The sequence below is a fragment of the Sarcophilus harrisii genome, chromosome 3 (genome assembly GCF_902635505.1).
Source record: "Sarcophilus harrisii chromosome 3, mSarHar1.11, whole genome shotgun sequence".
Taxonomy (NCBI): domain Eukaryota; kingdom Metazoa; phylum Chordata; class Mammalia; order Dasyuromorphia; family Dasyuridae; genus Sarcophilus; species Sarcophilus harrisii.
Genome location: NC_045428.1, coordinates 568,591,124 through 568,614,071, shown reverse-complemented (window position 1 = coordinate 568,614,071; position 22,948 = coordinate 568,591,124). Strand labels below are relative to the sequence as shown.

Below are 22,948 nucleotides of genomic sequence, written 5' to 3'. Positions count from 1 at the left end.
GATGTAATGACTTAACTAGTGAAGCTACTCCCTCCCACACGAGAAACAGAAAAGGGGATCTATAGGCTGGGTTGAAGGTGGGGGAGAACATTACACAAGAGACTTGCAGACATGTATTCAGCCCCATCATTTGAAAGAGGTGGAACTAAAGCCCAAATGATGAATGGCATCTGTCCATAGCTAGATAACAAAGGAGTGCCCAATCTGAGGATAAAACCTTGTCCCCAGACCAGGGTCCTTTCTGCTACATTTTCTCTGGAAATACATCTGCCCCCAAAAAATCAATCTGTGTGTGTGTGTGTCTGTATCTGTCTATCTCTGTATCTTTTTGCCTCTCTGTTTCTATCTCTATCTCTCTGTGTGTACCTCTGTGTCTGTTTCTGTCTTTTTCTTTGTCTCTGTTTCTATCTCTGTTTTTTTTCTCTGCCTCTCTTTTTCTGAGTCTTTCTGTGTGTCTCTATCTCTGTCTCTCTCCTCTGTGTGTGTCTCTGTCTCTGTCTCTCTTTCACACACACACACACATGCACAATCAGGAATTATTCCCTCTGTGCTGGTTACCCGGTGGGAATCTCAGCTTGAGTCATGGCACAATTTGCTGTGTGGTCTACCTGGGCCATGGTAGTTCTTCCCCCTGTGCTTATGACCTGCACCGGTTCCCTTCTCCTCCAGGCAGATGTCAAAAAACTACAGGAGGCTCACCATTCCCTGCTGCACAAGATGAAACAACAAGGCTCAGAGCATGAGAGACAGATAAAGGAACAGATCAAGCAGTTGCAGGAAAAGCTGGAAGAGGAAAACCGGGTAAAGTCATTTCTTATCCTATTATTTTATTATTCTATATTATATTATATTATTATATTATATTATATCTATATATATTATATATTCTATATATATTATCCTATTATTCTTATCCTATTATTTTTATCCTTTTTGACCAGCTTGGCTGAGAGCTTTTCTTCTCTGTAATCCAGAATTTGTACTTAGGTGAAGAATCTGTGTGCTTTGTACTTCAGTCTGATGCTGTGGTCCGTAATAAGGCTAAATTAGAGCAAGCTCCTCAAGGGCAACTGCCTTTTGCCTTTTTTGTGTGTCTCCAGGACTTAGCACATAGTATTTAGTAAACATTGACCCACTAATTAGCTGTGGTCAGAAGTTCTTAAACAACTGATTGTGGGATTGAGAGCTGAAACCTAGAGTCCAATCCCATCACTTTAGAGATGAAATAGCCAAATGCCACACGGGGAAATCTACTTCCTTCAAACAAACAGAGATTAAGTAGAAGAGACTGGATTTGAATGAAGGTGTTCAGATTTCAAGACTAATGGTCTTTCCACTATTTCCTAGCATAAAAAATCAAGAAAAACAGGTGAAGGAAAAAGGTAATTCCAATGGCACTTGGCCAACTGAATCTCAACAACAGAGCTAGGAGAGTCTTTAAAGTACATCCAATGCAATCTTTCAGTGGATAGAAAGCACTGGGCCCGCAGTCAGGAAGGAAGTGAATTGAAATCCACCCTCAGACACTTAATAACTGTATAACTCTGGCCAACTCTGCCTCATCATGTCACCTCTGCCTCAGTTTTCTCATCCATAAAATGAGGATAATAGCATCTACCTTACAGGAATTTTTTTATGAGGATCAAATAAGGTCACTGTAAAACATTTAGGACAGTCCCTGGCACACTGTAAAAGATAGATGGATGGATAGATAAATATATCAATTATTATAAATGTTAGCTATCATCAGTATTTATTATTATTATTATTATTATTATTGTATATCAAGAAGCTGAGAACTAAAAGAGGAAGAGACAATGTGGATCATGGGATTTTGAGTTTAGAGTCGATCTAATCCAGCATCCTCATTTTCCTGAGTAAAAAACCAAGATCCATTAAATAATTAATTTAATTGATTCATTAAAAATGTCCCTAGTGCCAAATAGGTAGAAGGTAACAGAGCCAGGATTCAAATTCAGATCTTCTGATGAAAAATCCAACCACAATTCATAATAATTGATAATAATAACAATAATACCTACCATTGTTATAGCACTTACTAAGTGCCAGTCATTGTGCGAATCTCTTTATAATTATTATCTCATCTGATCCTCACAACACCATGGGAGATAGATGCTATTATCGTCATCCCTATTTTACAGATGAGAAAACTGAGGCAGACAGAGGTGAAATGGCTCACCTAGGGTCACAGTCAGTAGCTACATGAGAGAGGATTTGAATTCAAATCCTCTTGACTCTAGAACTGGCCTTCTCTCTGCTGTACCACCTAACTGCTGTCTGGAGGAGTCCATAATCTCTTCCAGTTCTAAATTTTCTAAGTGACATGTCACTAAAAAGTCTTTAAATATACCCAAAAGTCTTCATAAGAAAAAAATCACAAAACTTTGTTTTCCTCCTTTAACTAAACCTTCTTTTCTATGAGTGTCAACATTGTTGGGGGGCTGAGATTTAAGCTGCCTTTTATTCAGTCTAATTATATTTTTTGGTTCAATTGAAATAAAACAGCACAATTATTATTCACTCCGACATACAGTATCTAGACCACATAACAGGTCCAATAGGTTTCTTGTGAGCTGGCCCGGGAAGCTAGCCACAATTTATAACATTGTTTCTGTAGATAAAAAAGTGTTCTCAAAGCCAAACAACTCACTTATTAACCAATTATAGAAACACAAGCTGGGAATAAGTGAGAAGTGCCTGGAGTTAATTCCTTCTACCCCTTGCAGGGAGAGAATAGGAACAACCTAACCAGTTTTCCTGGCTTTTTACCTACCTCCCACACTGGTAGACTCTGCATTTTTTCCGTATTCACAGTGGTGATTCCCACATTTCAGTGACTACATTAAGCAACTTGACCTGAATACATTCACTGGCAAGTTGCCTCCTTAATTAAGAATGGTTTAGACAAGTATTTCCACCATTCTTTTTTATAAACAAAGCTGGGCAGGCACCCGGGAAACTTTGCTCCCCTTTCTAAGAATGGTGTGACTGTGACTATATTCTAGGAAAAAAAAAACTATTCTGATATTGGATTCTACTCCTGTCTTGTCTCCTGTCACTGACTCCCCACAGATCTCAGTGGCTTGTCTAAGGGACTGGAACAGATGACCCCCCCATCTCTTAAAATCTGATATTCTGTTCTAGCATTCTATTGTAATGTCAGAGAAACTGAGGCAAGATAGAGATTAGAGAGTATTTAATAGTTTATTGGAAAGAGAGAGATTTACTGGGACCAAATGGATCCATGGTTTGGTCCCAGGGCTGAATGAGACTATCGTCTCCAAGAATCTAGCAAACAATGTGAGATCTCAATGACATATATACACGTGGCTCAGACTCAGGGGGTAGACTGAGGCAAGGGCGGAGTCAGGGTGTTGAAAGTGAGATTGGGACTCTGACAGGTTGGGATGAGCCCCTTGAGATGGGATGACATAATATGGGGAGGCACCCCGGAGATGGGGAGAGGCATCTTGATAAGATGGTCTCTGATATTCTGATAGTTTGGGAAAGGGAGAGGCATTTTGATATTCTAAACTATAAGATCTTTTATCCTTATCAAATATTCTGATTAAGAGGGTAGGGTGGTTTTGCAGGATTGAGTAGAATAATTAGGGAAATCAAGGCAGGACAATTTAGGGAGACTGAGTCAGGATAATTAGGGAAACTGAGTCAGGATAATAAAAGAGAACTGTGGCACAACACTATGTTCTGAGATCTACTAAAAATCTAAGGTTTTAAGATATTACTGATATTACTATTTGTTTTTTTTTTCCAAAATCTCTCCCAATGCTGACATTCTAAAACCTTAGGACTCACATTTACATCCTAATAGTTTAAGTCCTGAGGTCTAGATAATACTCTGTTCTAACATTCTGTGTTATCAGAGCCCTCCCATCTCTGCCACTTGTGTTCTAAGGATGCTCTCGGCTCTGACACTGTCTCCTAAGAGTCCCCCTACTTCAGAGAGTAATGACCTTCATTCACTTCTTCCTTCATATTGTATTTACCCCTTTTTCCTAAGTAAGTTCACACTCAGTAAAAGCTCCTGGTTGACTTTCAGGTTTGGAAGAACCATATGATCCAAGAAAAGAACCAAGCTAAGGCTGCTGTGGAAGAAGAGAAGAAAAAAGTCCAAGATCTTGAGAATCACTTAAAAAAGCTGAAAAAGGTAGGAAACAGAGACAGGGCAGGAGAGACGTCCAGCAGCAGAAGCCTGCCTGAGGATTAACAGCATGGGAATTCCAGGTCTCCAGGCTTTGTTTGGGATCAAAGAGGGGTCCTTTGGACATAGAAAGGATGGCTTGGCAATGGAAGACTGGGCTGGGAGTCGGGATAATATGGGTTCAAATCTAACCTCTAACACATAAGAGCTGTGTGATCCAGGACTGGTCATTTTACCTCAGTCTCCCCATCTATCATATGTGTTTTAAAACTCCGTATTTAAACTCAAGAGATTGTTGTGAGATTCTATGATGTGCTTTATAGACTTGAAAGCCTTTGTGTAGGTTTGTTTGTTTTTCCAGGTTTCCCTGATGTAGGGAGAGCTTGGTAAGGAATTCCCCCTATTAATGTAGATAGTATAATGACTAATATATTTGTAGCACTTTAAAGCAGTTAAGTGATGCTATGATGCATAAAATACAGGGCTTGGACACAGGAAGAACTGAATTCAAATCCAGCCACAGATAACTGACTAGCTATGTGATTCTGGACAAGTCATTTAAAGCAGAACTTCCTAAACTTTTTTCACTCTCAAACCCTTTTCACCAGACTCCAGGAATATAAGCATATAAAACAGGCATACAAATCAAACATTTCCTGATAATGTATCATAATTTTATGATCCACACATTGAGTTACAAGACTCCATGTGGGATCATGACCCAGAGTTTAATAAGTTTTGATTTAAACCATTGTCTGCCTCAGTTTCCTTATCTATGAAATGGGGATAAAAATAATATATACTTCACAGGGTAGTTGTGAGAATCAAATTCAATAATAATTATAAAGCTCTGGCACATAATGCTAACTATTGTGTTTATTATTATTATTATTAAAATTTACAAAACACTTTACATAATCTAAATTCATATAGCATTTTAAAGTTTATAAATTCTTTGCATAATAATTTTATATAATTTTTCATAATAATTATAGCTACTATTCCTGTAGCATTTCAGGATTTGCTTTACATATACCATCAGAGGCTATTATTATTTTCCCCATTTTATAAATGAAGAAACTGAGTTTGAGCCACATTGATTATTGAGGGTCACACAGCAGGTAAATTTCTGAGGTAGAATTTGAACTTGGGGCATCCTGTCTCCAAATCCAGCATGCTATCCACTGTGCCACCCAGCTGCCTCAATTTATAAACTTAGCGAATTGCCTGGAGTTAAAAGATATTAAAAGATTGAGTTGAATTCTGTATCAGGGCAACATTGAACCCAGGACTTCCCAAGTCCAAAGCTCCCTCTTTAAAGAGCACTCTGTCTGTAAGCAATTATTTTTTATAATTAATCATAGTTTCTATTAGCTAATCATTCCAAGCTTTGTATAGGAATAGGGAGATAGGGTAGATCACCTAGTCCCAGCACAGTCTAATAGTGACAGCTGTGTCAATCCTCTGTCAGATTTCTTAAGATTACCCACCAGCACCATCAACATCACCCCTGACCCTCAAAGTACTTCATAGGTTAGTTTCCCAAATGTATCACAGAAGAAAGGACAAACCAGTACTGGTTTACAATCCACCAGAGACACACCCAGACCTTGATATATGATATATCCCTATATCACAAAAGGAAAGGATGGAAGAGGCATCTTTGCAGTGTGAATGGAGGGCTGGGCTTTGGAGTTGGGAAGAGCTATATTCCAGTCCTGCCTCTGAGGACTGTGTATCCAGGCAACTCTTGGTAAGAGGCTGTTCTTCATCAGTGGAGGGAGTTTTCATACTGGGAATCCCCCATCCCAGGTGTTTTATTACTTTGTGTCAAACAGAGGGTGACAGGTCTTAACTCTCCTGAGTGAAGCCAGAATCAGATTAAAATATAATCAGGAAATATTAAAAATAAATAAATAAAAATACAGTAAAACATTTTGTTGTTATTAGTCAACTTCATGTCTTACTTTTCATGATCCCTTTTGAGATTTTCATGGCAAAGACACAAAAGTGATTTGTCATCTCTAGCTCATGTTGCAGATGAGGAAGCTGAGGCAAACAGGGTGAAGTGACTTGTCTAGGGTCACACAGCCAGTAACTGTCCAAGGCCAAGTTGAACTCAGATCTTCATGATTCCAGGTCTAGGGCTTTATTCACTGTACCACCTAGTTGCTACAGTAAAACAGATAATCCTAATATATGGTTTTCTAAATCAATATGCCACAGATTTTTACATAGGTTTTAGCCATCCCATCTCTGAACTTGACACTACTTATATTATATGAATGGACTCATAGATCTGGATCAAACAATAATAACTAGCATTTTTATAGTGCTTACTATGTGCCAAACACTTTACACTTTACATCATTTGATCCTCACAACAACCAGAAGAGGTAGAGGCAATTATTATCTCCATTTTACAGATGAAGAAACTGAGATTAAGAGATATAAGATTTGCCCAGAGTTACTAGTATCTGAGGCCAGATTTTCATTTGAGTTTCCCAACTCCAAGTCAAGCAGTCTAATCATTATCCTACTTAGCTCCCTAGTAAACAAATCAGGGAAAATGGGGTGGCCCAAACAATACTCTGGGATGTTGACTTGGGAGTGAGCATGGGGGAGGAGGAATTAAGGCAATTGGGGTTAAGTGATTTGGCCATGGTTACATAGCTAGTAACATGCCGATGTTTCTCCCTGTTTTTCCCAATTGGTGAATTTTTCTCATCCTCCCATTGATGCCATTTTCCCCTCCTTCCCACTCCTGCTTGTTCTTATCCATATCCTTCCAGACAATCTGCTCGATGTCATGGAGGAAAGGGAGTCTTCAGACAATTCCAAAAGGCTCATGATAGAAAACACTGTCCATATTCAGAGAAAGAACTATGGAGTCTGAATGCAGATCAAAGCAAACTATTTTCATCTTGGGTTTTTTTTTCTCATGGTTTTTTTTCCCTTTTGTTCTGATTTTTCTTTCACAACATGACTAATGTGGAAATATGCTTTAAAAAGAAAAGAAAAGGAAGCCTTCTTAGGTTATGACATCTTATGAGGAGCCATAGGGCCATTATATTGTCAGTATGCACCTAATATTCATTATATTTTGTCTATGACATTCCCTCCTATGTGTGTCAATTAACATTCTTAATATGCTCCAGCTGCTTTAAGCTCACCATGTGTAGTTCCCTGATCCTTTGGGTCATTGGTAAAGATCCTAGCATTCCAAGATCCTCATCCATAAAGCAGTCTGGTTTTTAAAACTAGTGTTTAAAAGATAGTCATTTGCTGCAGAGAACAGTTTGGGACTATTGGAAATACTGTGCAATTTCCCAAACGGATAACTCCCCTCCTGCCATTTAATTCTAGGTCGTACAGAACCTGCCTGATGTGTTTCTGCTGATCACTGACTGATTAAATTCCCTGTCCAATTATACACATTATAATCTGGGCCAGTGATGTCAGACTCAAACATAAAACGGACCACTAAATTATACATAAGGACCCCTGCTATTTTCATAGTGACTCAGTTTTAGAATGTAATATTCTATATTTTTATTATTTTATTTTCATTTTATTATTTATTTGTTATCATTTATTCATTTTATCAAATATTTCCCTTTTACATTTTCATCAGGTTAAAGCCACACTCAGTGTCTGCTCTGGACGATGAGCATTTTTCATCCACTTGACTTTTCCTGTGTGCGAGGTTCAGCCATTCTCCTTTGAGTGGCCGTGGAGTTAACAATCACTCCATAATTTTTTTAATTAACTGAGAAGAGCAACATTCCTTCTCCCCATCCTCAGCTTTTGTAGTGAAACTAAAGTATCTACATAAAAATAGTATTCTAGTTTTTTCTTTCACAACATAACTAATGTGGAAATATGCTTTAAAAAAAGAAAAGAAAGCCTTCTTGAATTCTTATTACGTCTTATGAGGAGCCATAGGGCCATTATATCATCAGTATGCACCTAATATTCGTTATATTTTGTCTATGGCATTCCCTCCTATGTTCCCTCAGTCCTATGTTCCCTCAACACATCCATACAGAATAGGGAAAAGTCAAAGACATTTCGTTCATTTGGTGTCGATTGTCTCCTCTAGGAAGTGGAATCTAAATCCAAAGAAGGGGGAGTTTTAAGCTCTCACTTAAATGAAGCACTGACTATGGTAGAAGAAAGCCAACGGACAAAGTCCGAAGACCAGAAAGAAAAAGAATCCCTCGCTCTGAGTTTGAGCAAAGCCTTGGCAGAACTCAGTGAAGCCAGAAAGAAACAAGTATGTTCTGATTTTATTATGGCTAGAGAAATGCTTCTTCAGTGCTCTCTCTCCCACTTATTCTCCTACTTCTCTGACTGAGCCTTCTTGAGCTCCTTGACTGGTTCTTCTTTTTTTCCTCTCCTCTTCTACCTCCTCCTCCTCTTCTACTTCTTCCTCCTCCTCCTTCTCCTCCTTCTCTTCTCCCTCCTCCTCTTCTATCTCCTTTCCTTCTCTTTTTCTATTTCTTCTTCCTCCTCCTCCTCTTCCTCTTTTCTCCTAGTCTTCCTCCTTTTCTTCTTTCTCCTCCTCATTCTCTTTGATAAGGGTTAAATGATTTGCCTATGGTTATATAGCTAAGAAGTGTCTGATGCCAGAGCTTCCTAACTCCAGACTAGGCTCACCATCTAGGTGCTCCTCCTTCACTGGGTCTTCAAAATGCTCCTTTTCCAGTTACAAATTCTCCACTTCTTACCTTTCTCATCAAACAAGAAACTACCTCCTGACTCCAAAAATGAATAATTTTAAGTGGTTATTATTCTTATTATTCATTCCTTCAGGATTAGTGATTTCATTGGGATAGGGCAACAGGTCTCAAAGCATGGTCTGGGCTCCCTTATGGGTCCCAGAAACCCCTTCAAAGGGGCAGTGAGGTCAAAGCTATTTTCATAATATCACAGAGTGCCCCCAGTCAACTTGCTAAAACATTGTAATTTACAGATGAGTTGCCAGACTGGTTTAGGGAAGGGAATTTTCACATAAGCAACTCTCATAACCTCATCATATTCTTCTTCATCATTTTCGTAATCAATTGTAATGTGACACAATGGATAGAGTGATGAGTGCTCAGGATATTAGATCAATAGTCAAAGACTTTCTCTTCTCACACCCTCATTTTTTAGAGGGGAAACTAAGGCAAGGGGAGACAAGGGAATTGTAAGCCCAGACTCTTCATTGACCACTCTTGCTCTTCTCTCTCCTCCTAGATCCTTCTGGGGGAACAACTTTTGGAGCAGCAGAAAGCCTTCAAAATAATGGAGGGAGAGAAAGACCTGCAGAAAAAAGACCTGGAGCTGGAGATTATCCAATACAAGGAGCAAGTTAAGCAGCATTCACAGACCATTGTAATGCTAGAGGAGAGGCTACAGAAGGTGACCCAGCAGAACAAGGACATCGAACAGAAGATTGTGACCCTCAAGGAACATATACCAGGTAAACTGTTCCCTTCAACTAGATAGGCTTTTATGAAGTACCAACTATTCACCCAGCTGCTGGATGGCTCAGTGGTTAGAGGACCAGGCCTGGATTCAGAAAGACCAGAGTTCAAACCTGGCTTCAGACACTTGCTGGATAAGTCACTTATCACTCTATCACTCTCAATTTCTTCTTGTAAAATAAGGATAATAATAGCACCTATCTTAAAGGACTACAGTGAAGATCAAATGAGATTATATTTGTAAAATGGCTTCAGGGGATCTAGATAGCACAGGGGACAGAGTACTGGTGCAGGAGTCAGGAAGACCGGAATCCAAATCTGATCTGATACTTAATGATGTGACCCTGGGCGAGGACTTAACCCCATTGCTTCCAAAAATAAACAAATAAAAAAAGTGTTTAGCACAATGCCCAGTACATAATGGGTGTTATGTAAATGTTTGCTATTATTATTATTAATTGAGATAATTGTAAAGTAGCACAATTCCTAACATATAGTAGGTGCTATATAAATGTTAGCTATTATTGTTATTACTGAGATAATAATTGTAAAGTATTTACTACCGTGTCTGACATATAGTAGATACAATATAAATATTAGCAAATTTAATTATTATTAGTGAAATAATAATTGTAAAGCATTTAGCAAAGTGCTGCCACAAAATAAGTGTTATATAAATGTTAGCTATTATTATTATTGAGATAAAAATTGTAAAGCATTTAACAGTGCCTGACACATAGTAGGTTCTATATAAATGCTAGCTATCATAATTATAAAAATGAAAAATCATACATTCTTTGCTCTCAAGAAGTCTGTGGTCTACTGCTCCTTGTCTATGTGCACAGAAAAGGAGGAGCCAAAGTAGAGTATGATTGGATTGTTGAGGGTGGGGGATGGGGGTGGGGTAGGAAGCCACTAGAGAAAAATCCAGGCAAAGCATTCTGGAAAAATTTTCTGGGTGATTGGAATCCCAGAAGACTTCAGGACACAGATGGAACCTCAGACTGGGCCTCAACGGCAGGGAAGGATTTCAGCAGGTAAAGATGAGCAGGGAACCTTCTGGAAACAAGGGCAATGACCTGCTCCAACGTCTGGAAGTAGAGCTTAGGGGTGAGCTTAGGGGATGGCAAATAGTCTCCTATGACTAACACAGAGTTTAGGAAGGGAGAGAATGCAACACAAATTTCCCTGTTGCCTCAGGGCTAGGCAGAGCTTGTCCAGAAGAGGTAAGCCAGGGAACAGATATGGAATAAAAGATCATGAAATAAGACTGGATAAGTAGATGAAGCCAGACCATGGAGGGCTATAAATGTCAGGATATGACTGTATTTTTCTTAGTCACAATAAATAGGACATTTCTGAAGGGTTCTGAGCCAGTAAGTGCTGTGATCAAAGATACATGCACTAGAAAACGTTATGTCAACCCCTATGTCAAGAATAGTTTGGAGAAGGAAGAGCCTGATTGGGCAGGGAATCTGGTTAGAAGGCCATTAAGATAATCTAGGTAAGAGGTAGGAAGATCTGAATCAAGATGGTGATCATTGTGAGTAGAAAAAAAAAAATGAGATGATGCAGAAAGGACTGGTGAGATAGAATCAACAGGAATTAGAAATTGTTTGGTTATGGAATAGATTAATAGAACAGGGAGAAGAAGAGTCAAAAATGATTCCAGTGTTTTGGGCCTCAGTTACAGCATCTCAGTTTTTTGCAGAGATAGGTAAGTTTGGAGAATGGGAAAGATTGGAGAGAAGATATTGAATCCAGTTGGATACATGTTGAATTTGAGGTGATTGAGATGATCAAAATGAAGATGTGTAGAAGACAGTTGGTAAGGCAGGATTATAGCTCAGGAGTAAGATTATAGAGAGAGCCAGAGAATAGACATAGGAGGAGAGAGCACTTTGGATTCTTGGGGCAACAGCATGAAGAGGAATTATCTTTTCTGCCAAACATTTTGAGCCGGGAGGGAAGGATGGAAGGAGGGAGAGAGGGAAGGAGGAAGGAAGAAAAAGATAGAAAAAGAAAATAAGCACAGATATGATCACTGGACCAACAAGACCTGATAATATCAAGAAGAAAGCCTATAAAAGAGAGCTCAATATATCCATACCTACTAGAATTGGAAAGTACACCTGAGGCCATTGATTCTGATCCCTCATTTCACAGATAAGGAAACAGGCCCATAAAAAGGAAATAATTTACTTAAGTTCACACAATTAGGAAAGAATCCAGCAAAGGAAACTAAGAAGAAATTATAAAGATAAGTAGAAAAGGAGAGAGTGATATCATGGAAGTCAAGGGCAAAGACACCTATCAAAGAGGAGGGAATAAAAAAGCACCAGAAAGCTCAAGAAGGATGAGAATTGAGAAGGAATCTAGAAAATCTTACTAAAGTTGATGAGCATTGGACCAGGAAATGAAAACCATAGAATTAATCCTCAGTTAGAGATATTGGACTAAAGTTCAAGGGAGAAATTTGTAGTGAATATAAAGTATATCAGCAAAAAAGAAATGGTCAGTATTGCTGTGCTGCTGCTTTCATGCTCACCAATCCCAAGAAAAAATAAATAAATAAAAAACAATGTGCTGTTTTTTTCCCCTGAAGGAGACCATTCTTATGAACCCAGTTGTATTCCAGTGACAGAACAATCTTAGGATCTCTTTGTCACCACAATTTAAGAAGAAAAATGTTCCTAATGACTTGGGACATCTTTTGTACAAAACCAGAGAGCCAGAGAATAGACACAGGAGGAGAGAGCACTTTGGATGCTTGGGGCAACAACATGAAGAGGAATTATCTTTTCTGCCAAACATTTTGAGCCGGGTGACTTTTTTTTTCCACTGTCAACTATTTGCTATTGTGGCAAATGAATTTTCAGAAACCAGCTGGGATTCATCCCCCTCTTGTAAAAAGGCAAGAAGAAAGTGGAAACTATGGCTTAGGGAAGAATTCTTAACCAAAGAAGGGTTAGAGGTGATCATGAAAGAGAAAGTGGAAGTTTTTGATTACATACAATGTAAAAAAGAAAAGAAAGTTTTGCACAAACAAAATCAATGCAGCAAGGAAAGAAGGGAAAATGTCTATTGAGGGTAATATTTGCATGCAATTATTTGATAAAAGTCTGCTAAGGAATGGATGCAAATATCTAAAACCAAGAACTATCCCCCAAAAGATAAGTGGTGAAGGTATATGAGCAAATAAATTATAAGTTATCAACACCCATTCAAAAAATGCTTAAACACATTAACAAGAAGAATGCAAAATAAAGCATCATCCATTTGCATCCTGAAAAGTGACAAAGATGACAAAAGGACCAAGTAGTTAATACTGAAAAGATAAAACATGCTATTCGTGCCATGAATTGGTTCAATTATTCTAAAGTTTTAATTTAGAATTAAATGAGAAAAGTAACTAAATTGCTCTATACTTTGACCCAAAAAGATCTCACTACTGATCATGGACCCCAAAAAAGTCATAGACAGATCTACATGCATATTCATATTACATTCATAGCAGTACTTTTCTAATAGAAAAAAAAAATTATAAACAAAGTGGGTGGTCATAGATTGGGGAATGGCTAAATGAACTATGGTATATGAATATAGTGGAGATAAGACATTACAACTAGAGAAATACAGGAAGCTTTATATAAATGGATGCAGAGAAAAGTAAGTAGAACCAAGAGAAGAATACCCACAATTATAATACTGTGAGGAAAAAAAAAAAAAAAAAAAAGAATGTTCAAATGAAACCAAGTTCAGAGTAATTATAGTATTGACCAATCTTGGTATCAGAAAGCATATTCAGAAACACAGCACTCTCCTTATGGTATTGAGGTGGGGAACTATGGATAAGGGATGCTACATATGTTGATGCAATCATGGTGTTGGTTTTCCTTAACTGTTTTTCTTTGTTACAATAGAGGACTCACTGAATGAGTAGAATATATGCGGAAATGTCTGTAATGTAAAAAAAAAAAAAAAAATTAATAAAATAATCTTTATTATTTAAGAAATAATAAATTAAATAAAAACAAGAAGGAAAGAATATCTGATTTGAAGAACACCAAATGTTCCCAATATTCATGAAGACTATACTAATTTTATCTGAAGGCAGAGATCATTAAAAGTTATTGGGAGAGGAATCTGAATGCCAGGACCCTGGAATCAAGTCCCTTATTTTGCCAGTGTTCAGTTGTTTAACTAAACAGGGCTTAACACATAGCGAAATATCAGTATGGTGATCAAGCATTAATGAGGTCAAGTCAACAAGTATTTTATTAAGCACCTACTGGATTCCAAGGGCCTCAGTTTGTGGTGTTCTCTTCTTTTCTAAATTATAATGGTTCTCTCTGGGAACAGGTTTCTTGGGGAGGTTTTCTGGAGGCAGCCTTAGTTTCAGTTCAAAGTAACAATCACCTCAAATACAGCCAAGAGTTAAAATTCAATCTTTTATTGTCTCTTCCAAAATAGCCCGGTAAGCTTTCCTTGGTTCCGACAGCTCTTATTGCTAGTCATTTGCCTCTGCCAACTTCAGCCTCTCCTCTTCCGAATCTCCAGTTCTGCCCAACTGCAGTCTCTAGCTTCTCAATCTCCTCAACTCACTTCTCAATCTCTTCAAGTCTCTTGACTGAAGCTCTAAGAGCTTCTTATATATGATCTCTTAAAGGTGTGAACCCAAAGGTTGACTCCTTCTCTGAGAGAGTGTGATTGCAGGAGGTGTAAACTTGTGAATCTATACTGAATCCTGAAACCTCCCAAACTTGCAAACTAATGTGTGAGCTAATATGTGAACTCTCAAAGGTGTAAACATAAGCATTGTTTCTATCAATTCCAGTGACTTAACACCTTGTAAGGATTCTAACATCAGTTGAAATCAATTCTGTCATTTACTAGCTGTGTGATCTGGCAAGTGATATCACTTCTCTGGGCCTCAATTTCTTCATCTGTAAAACAAATCATCCTCTTTCCATTGACATCAGAAGATAGTGTGAATAAAGTGCTTTAAAAAATTTAAACATTCTACGTTATGGGAGTAACCCGCTAGTGGCTATTGGGGATCTACTTCTGTCCAGCAGAATAGATCGCTTCATGTGAGAGGATGATACCAAAACAAGGAGACTGAAAGGTAGTTGCATTCTCTGACTTCTCTTCTCTTCCCTCCAATTTATTTCATTCCCAATCCACAAGCAACATCTGAGTCAGTAAAGGCTTATTTGCCATTCCTTCAGGGGTGTTATGATTCACAGCCGTGGGGGTTTTTGGAGAATTGACCTGCCCCTTCACATTTAGGCATGGTCCTTAACAATTCTAGAATTGGGAGGGGCAATTATGCCCATAAGAGGCAGTGTGGAAGCCAGAAAGACTTGGATTCAAGTCCTAGCTCTAATACAAACTGACTTTATGACCCTGGACAAGCTATTTAACTTGATGCAGCTCAATAGTACAATGGCTAGAGCAATGGGCGTGGAGTCCAGAAGACCCGAGTTCAAATCTAATCTCACATACTTATTAGATTTGTGACCCTGTTGGGCATTTCATTTAGCCTTTTTGCCTTGTTTTCTTCATTTATAAAATGGGGATAATAGCACCAACCTCTCAGAGTTGTTATGAGGATCAAAAGGAGATAATATTGGCAAAGTGCTTTTCTAGGGTTCTTGGCACATAGTAGGCACTATATAAATGCTAGCTATAATTATTACTATTATTATCATTATTGGTATTATTATTAAGCAATCAAATAGGTGGCTCAGTGGATAAAGCTCTGGTCTTGGAACTAGAAAAACTCATCATTGTCAGTTCAAATCTGACCTCAGATACTTTCTAACCATGTGACCCTGAATAAGTCATTTAACCCTGTTTGCCTCAGTTTCCTCATTGCAAAATGAACTCTTTGTGGCAAAGAATTCCTCCCCCCCCCCAAAAAAAAAAAAAGGATCACAAAGAGTTGGAAGCAGCTAAAATGACTCAACAACAATAATTCATTAAAACTTCAAGTTGCTGAGATGTTACCAACCTTCATTGCTAGAGGAATTTCCAGTTTTGGTGAAATCCTAGATATAGTATTTTGGGGAGGTTTTGAAGGCAATTGGTTGGTTACTTGCCCAGGATGACACAGCTGGAAATGCCTGAGACCAGATTTGACCTGGTGCTCTATCCACTGTGCCATCCAGCTGTCCCATAGGTATAGTCTTTATCCTATTATAAGCATGATTCATTTTTGTCTGTTTGACTTTTATATCCCAGTGCCTGGCCAAATGCCTGATGCAAATGAAGAACTAAATAAATGTGCCTAGAGTGGTTGATTGATTGATTAGTAATTAGATCACTTGGTTAGAATATTGTTTCTAAATCTTGGAAGCATCTTTAAAAAAAAAATCTGCAAAAAATATTATCCCAAACCATTAGTTTAAAAAACAAATAAACTTATGCTGTAATAGGAAGGAACTCAGATTGTTCAGAGCTAGAGCTCTTTCCATTGTGCCACACCACCACATCAATAAAAGAAAATTCCTACCTAAATGTACACGTCCCCTCAGCATTTTTCTTCACTATGAGCCAAAGACCAAGATCTACCTTTGAACCCAGGTCAGTCACCTCTCCAATATGCCATCGGTCACAAAGGGCAGAAGGTAGCAGAGTGGGCACCACAGAATGGTCCAAATTCACCTCTACTATTAGGAAAAAGAAATTCTGATGGCCATTCTTTCTCCTTTGTAATAATCCTAATACTTATCATTTATAAAGCACTTTAATATCTGCAAAATACTTTACATATATTATCTCCCTGATCCCCACGACAATCCAGGGAGGTAGGGTCTATTATTATGTCCACTTTACAGATGAGAAAACTGAGACAGATCTGTGCTGACTCACACTACTAATAAGGCAGAATTTGAACTCAAATGTCCTTGAGAGTCATCTAGGGTCCTATCAGCTCTACTGCCAAATCACAGAACAAAATGGGATTTCTCAGAGTTTTCCAGTTCTCTCCTTAGCTTCTCTACTCCTCCCTACCCTTGAACTTGGCTACTTCAATAGTCTTTCAAACATCCCAATTCCCATGGACAAGTCTCCTCCCTCTTTCCTTTCATTTCATCCACACACAGTCCCAGAGTCACACTCAAGCTACATGGCTCTGGGCAAGTCACTTAAAGTGGGCAACCCATTCCTGCCTCAGTTTCCTCATCTAAACAAAAGGGATAATTAATAGTACCTACTGTTGTGAGGACAAAATGAGATAATGATGAGGTAATATTTACAAAGCACCTGACAAACCTTAAAGTGTTACATAAATGTCACCGTTAACAATAATTATATGATCAATCTTATTGTTAATTGTAATTAATCGTACTGTTGTAAATAATTATATTATGCTGTTTATTTTAATTGATTTTATCATAACTAATAATCATATTGTTAATCTTATTGATTGTGATTAATTACATTATAATTACTAGTTACATTATTAATTATGATTAATTACATCAATAGTTATATCATTCATTTTATTGCTGATTGTAGTTAATTATTTTATTGTTAATCTTATTGTTAATTGTAACTGCGTTATTCTAGCTAATAATTTATTTTATTCTTATTTATTATTTATTATGGTTAATTATACCTAATGATTATACTACTAATTTTATTACTGTATTTAATTATATTATGGTTGTGATTATGTTGGTAATTTTTATTATTAATTGTAAGTAATTATATTATAGTTAATAATTATACTATTGATTTTATTATTAATTATAATCAACCATATTAGTAATTGCATTATTAATTTTATTATAAATTATATTTAATTATGGTTAATAGTTATATTATTAATATAATAAATAATAATGTTGAATAATTAAGATCACACAGAGATGTTAAAAAACACCACCCTCAAGGATCTCTCCAGTTCTCTCATCCGGCCATCACCTGGCTGTCCTGCCATCTCTCCCTGTGCCTCAGTGCCCCTAAACCTGCTCTTGGTCCTCAGTATGACCTTTGGATCTCCCACCCCCAGTACTAGCCCAGTCTGTCACCTCTACTCTTGCTTCCGTTTTGTCTCTTCCCAGTTTTGGCCCCGTGGTCCATCAGTTCAATGTCACACTGCCTTCTTTTCTTGGCTTCCTTCTCCAATCTCCTTTCCCCTTGCTGCTCATGATTCATCAAACCCCAGACTTGGAGTATTTGCCTTTTTTTTTTTCTACTGCAAGAAAAAAAATCATCTGAAACAGCTGGAAGAACAGAGACCCTGGAGTCAGAAGCTTTATCCCTCCCTCTTTCCTCCAAGGACTTACGCTTACAGATATTCCCTGTCCTCTAATTGTTCATCCCTCCCTTTCTTCTTCCTTTCACTTACTCCCTCACCATCTGGTTTCTGATGTCATCACCCAACTGAACTACTCTCACCTTTTAATTGCCAAACTTCAGTCCCAATCTTCCCATACTCTTCTGTAGCATTTGATGCTTTCCCTACAAACTCTCCTCTCTCACTTTTCTCATGTGGATTGCCTCTGACCTCTCCTCAGTCTCTTCGCTGGCCTGTCATCCATGGCATGCCCCCTAACTGTGAATGTTTCCCAACATTCTGTTCTGGCTTCCTTTTCCTTCTGCTTCCATATTCTCTTTTTCAGTAGCTTCATAAGCTCCCTTGGGTTTAATGATGGATATAATATAACTCCCAGATCTCTATATTCAGCTCCAAACTTCAGCTCCATATTTGCCAATTTCTAAGTGAATGTCCCAGAGACATCTTAAACTCAATATGTCCAAAACTAAACTCATTATCTTTTCCCCTAAAACCATCCCTTTTCCCATATGTTTTTATTTCTTTCAAAGCTTCCACCATCTTTCCAAAATCCCAAATTCTTTTTTTGTTTGTTTGTTTCTAGGATTTTTCAGCCTCCTTTTAAAAATTTTTTATTAAAGCTTTTTATTTACAAAACGTATTCATGGGCAATTTTTCAACCTTGACCTTTAAAAAACTTTCTGTTCCAAATTTTTCCTTCCTTCCCCCCACCCCCTCTCCTAAATGGCAGGTAGTCTAATACATGTTAAATATGTTAAAATATATGTTAAATCCAATATATGTATACATATTTATACATAATTAGATCAAGAAGGAAAAAAACCTGAGAGAAAACAAAATGCAAGCAAACAACAAAGAGTGGAAATGCTATGTTGTGATCCACATTCAGTTCCCACAGTCCTCTCTTTGGGTGTAGATGAAAGAATTGAAACTGCTTTGAATCATCCCATTGTTGGAGAGCTACGTCCATCAGAATTGATCATTGTATAGTCTTGTTACTGGGTTTTGCTCATTTCACTTAGCATCAATTCATGCAAGTCTCTCCGGACCTCTCTGAAATCATCCTGCTGGTCATTTCTTACAGAACAATAATATTCCTTAACATTCATATACCACAACTCATTCAGTCATTCTCCAACTGATGGGCATCCACTCAGTTTCCAGTTTCTGGCCACTACAAAGAGGGCTGCCACAAACATTTTTGCACACGTGGGTCCCTTTCCCTCCTTTAAGATCTCTTTGGGATATAAGCCCAGTAGAAACATTGCTGGGTCAAAGGGAAAAATCCCAAATTCTTAACCACAGTACTTTTGCCTTTCCTTCACCCCACATGTCCACAAGGGTTGCCAAATCTTGCTTTTTTTTTTTTTTTTTTTACCATTACAACATCCTTCATATCTAATCCCTTCTCTACCCTCTTAATTTAGCCCTCATCACCTTAGTAACAGTTTCCTAATTGGACTCAATGCCCTAAGTCTTTCCTTGACAGTTTGTCCTACACATTGCTACCAAAAGAGCTTTCCTTAACACAGACCTGGTTGTACAACATCCCTATTCAATCAATTTTAGTGATTTCTTCTAGGATACAACATAAGGTCTTCTGCAAAGATTTTATACAACCTGACCTCAACCTAAATTACTACATTCATGAATACTACCTATACTCCTACACTCCATGATCCAGTCAAACAGGTTCAAACCATGTTCTTTACACTTAACTCTTTCTCCTGCCTCCCTGCCCTGGTCATCCCTCTTGCCCAATATACCCTCCCTCCTTATTTCTGCCTCACAGTTTCCCTCTTCCTCTAATATGCAGCTCAAGTCCTATCTTTGGCATGAAGTCTCTTCTCATCCCCTCAATTATCAGTGCCCCCCCCCTTACCAAGCTACCTTGTATTTGACTCTTCTGTGTGTGTGTATATATATATATATATAAAATGTGTATGTTGTTATTAATGTTTATGTTTCTGCTGTATATATTCTTATAGGTACTTTGTGGCATTTAAAAAGGTTCAAGAGATAAAATTTCTGAATAATTTAACTATTTTTTGTTGGGATACGGGAATCACCTGCCAGTGGCTGCTGAAGGTCTACCTCAGAGCTGTAGAATGGATCTCTTCATGTGAGAGGATGATGATGATGATGGATGGATGATGGATGATGGATGATGGATGATGGATGATGGATGATGGATGATGGATGATGGATGATGGATGATGGATGATGGATGATGGATGATGGATGATGGATGATGGATGATGGATGATGGATGATGGATGATGGATGATACAAGGAAACTGAGAGGCAGTTGCATTCTCTGACCTCTCTCCTCTTCCCTCTGCCTCCAATTTATTTCATTCCCAATCCACAAGGAACACCTGTGTCAGTAAAGTTGCTTTGCAACTATTTCAAGTGTTATGATTCACAGCTGTGGAGGCTCTCAGAGAATTGACCTGCTCCTTCACTTAGGCATGGTCCTTAACAATTTTTATTAATAATGCCAGCATGTCTGTTAATAAAAGGATGGTCATTTGGCCATCTGTCTTAGACCAGAACTTCTTAAACTTTTTTCACTCATGATCCCTTTTTGTCTAAGAAATTCTTACATGATCCCAGGTATGTAGGTATATAAAATAAGTATACAAATCAAACATTTGCTGAAAATAAATCATATTTTCATCATTCGTACATTCAGCTACAAGACCCCATATGGGGTTTCAACTCATGCTATGAGAAGTTGGGTCCTAAGCCAAATACCCCTCCTGATAGTGGGTTCACAGTTGGAAGAGCTGATGTTTCTGATGGTGGCAATCAACTCTGATTGGTTTGCAATTAATGATGGAATTAATATTATCATGAGAGGGTGGGCTGAATTACAATGAGGATACATGACTTGGATCACCCGAATCTTGGTCAAAGAAACTTATCAATTTCTTTATCATGTGAAAAAAGAGATGTTCCATATTTTCCCAGCCCTGTCTAAGCAAACACAATGAACTGGAATGCACCCATTACTCCAAACCTAGGATCCCTTGTACTATTTTTGATTAGATTTCAGCCATCCTGGCTGGGTAGGATTTTCTATACTAATTTACTTCTGGATGAAGAATCAGAAAAGGGGGAAAACCTTTATTCTGATTCAATTAGTTATTGGCAAATGTAAGAAATAATCATTTCTCATACTCCTTTCCCTCATTAGAATGTAAATTCCTTATGAGTAGGGACTGCTTCATTCATCATACAATACCTGCAACCCAAGTTCCAGGCACATAGTGGGCACTTGATTTTGACATTTAATTGATTAATTACCTTCTGCTGTCTTAAAAAAAAAAAAATACTGTGTCTTCATATCTAGGTCTCCCCCTTCTTAAAATAAAAACAAAATCCTTCATTTAGCCCTATCATTCCCCCAAACTATTCTTTCTCTCCTCCCTTTGAAAGCCAAACTCCTAGAAAATAAGGACAGCAAGCATTTATATAGTACTTTAATTTGCAAAGTGCTTTATATATGTTATCTCATTAAAAGCTTTGGGCACTCATTACCTTCCTTTCCTATCATCTTGTTAATTTCTCAGTCCTCTGTAATCTGACTTCAAGCGTCAGTATTCAATTAAAACCACTCTCTTCAAAATGACCATTAGTCTTTTAATCAGCACATTAAATGGTCTTCTTCTCAGTCTGCTTTCTTCTCTGTTTCCTTGAAGCATTTAACATTGTTGATCATCTTGATTTTGAACACTCTCTCTTCTGTGGGTTTTCATGACTTTGCTCTCTCTTGCTTCTTCTACTTACCCAGAAAAATGTCCCATCTTCTTTGCTGGATGATTGACCATGTTCCTCCCCTTAACTATGTGTGTAGCTTGGAACTCTGTCCCAAGTTGTACTCTTTTACTGATCTTATCAGTTCCCATGGTTTTGATTATTATCTCAAAGTGAATGACTGAAAGATCTATTAATAGCAAGTGGCTCTAAACTCACTCTTCAAGGGTTTGACTAGCCATATTTCATCTTCATGGTTCTAGGGATACTCCTGAGAGGTTGGGGAGTCTTTCTCTAATACTACTGATTTAAGTTCCCATTCTGACATCTTCCCCCGCCACTGTTAACTCCCACTTCAGCTCCATTTAATCAATTAGCATTGATTAGCTGTTATAAAGAAATATTTGCTTAGAAGTTATGACAATAACAAAAGCACAAACATTTTCCCCCAGTACCTAGGGACACATTCTCTCCCCATACAAGTCAATGTCTATAAAAATTAGCCTCAGACTTAAATTTTTACATTGCACTGGTCCCTTCTTCACTGCCTTTCCCAAAAAAGTTTAGATTTAAATGTAGGCTAGATGAGTCCCTATCTTGGTTATTGATGGCTGTGTCCCAAATGCTGTTTCTTGCTCCATAGAGCATTAATGCTGAACTGGCTGCAAAACCCAGCTTGAGATTCGCTCCCAGACCTCTCTCTCCCCTCTCTTTCTTCTAAAACAAAAGAACAGACTCTGATTGAGGTCCACATATCAAAATTACATAGGGGGGCCCATGGCCTTTCTCTTCCAGCATGATTCTTTTTTCTTACCAGAACATTGCCAGGCAGAAATTAAATCACAAAAGAAGAGAGAGATTCCCTTTTGAATGTACCCCAAATCCTAGCTAGGAAGCAACTCAGAGAAATTCCTTTTCACTAGTTAGCAAACAGGAACCAGTTAAAGAATGTCCACACGCATTCTGAAGTCCACATAGGGATTGCATCAATCACAAACTGTACATGCTCATAAGGACTGGTCTCATTGGCTAATCCCACATTACATATATAGTCAATCCTATTCTCTCCCCTGAAATCCAGTCTCACATAGCCAATTACTCTCTGGATATTGCCAGCTGAATGTCCCCTTGATATCTCAACTCAACATGTCCAAACAGAACTCATCGTTCCTTTAATTATACCTCCCTCTTTTATTGGAGGACATCATCACCCTCCCTGTCACTAAT

At 38.0% G+C, this 22,948-nt stretch overlaps 1 protein-coding gene across 1 annotated transcript in view; it reads left to right on the top strand.

Moving 5' to 3' along the window:
* FHAD1 (forkhead associated phosphopeptide binding domain 1) overlaps positions 1–22,948 on the top strand; it is a 172,121-nt gene that overhangs the window by 88,290 nt on the left and 60,883 nt on the right. Inside the window, exons 15-18 of the mRNA XM_031962819.1 lie at positions 670–801; positions 4,082–4,189; positions 8,286–8,459; positions 9,425–9,650. Of these exons, the coding sequence (XP_031818679.1) occupies positions 670–801; positions 4,082–4,189; positions 8,286–8,459; positions 9,425–9,650 (640 nt within the window). The remainder of the gene's footprint in view (positions 1–669; positions 802–4,081; positions 4,190–8,285; positions 8,460–9,424; positions 9,651–22,948) is intronic.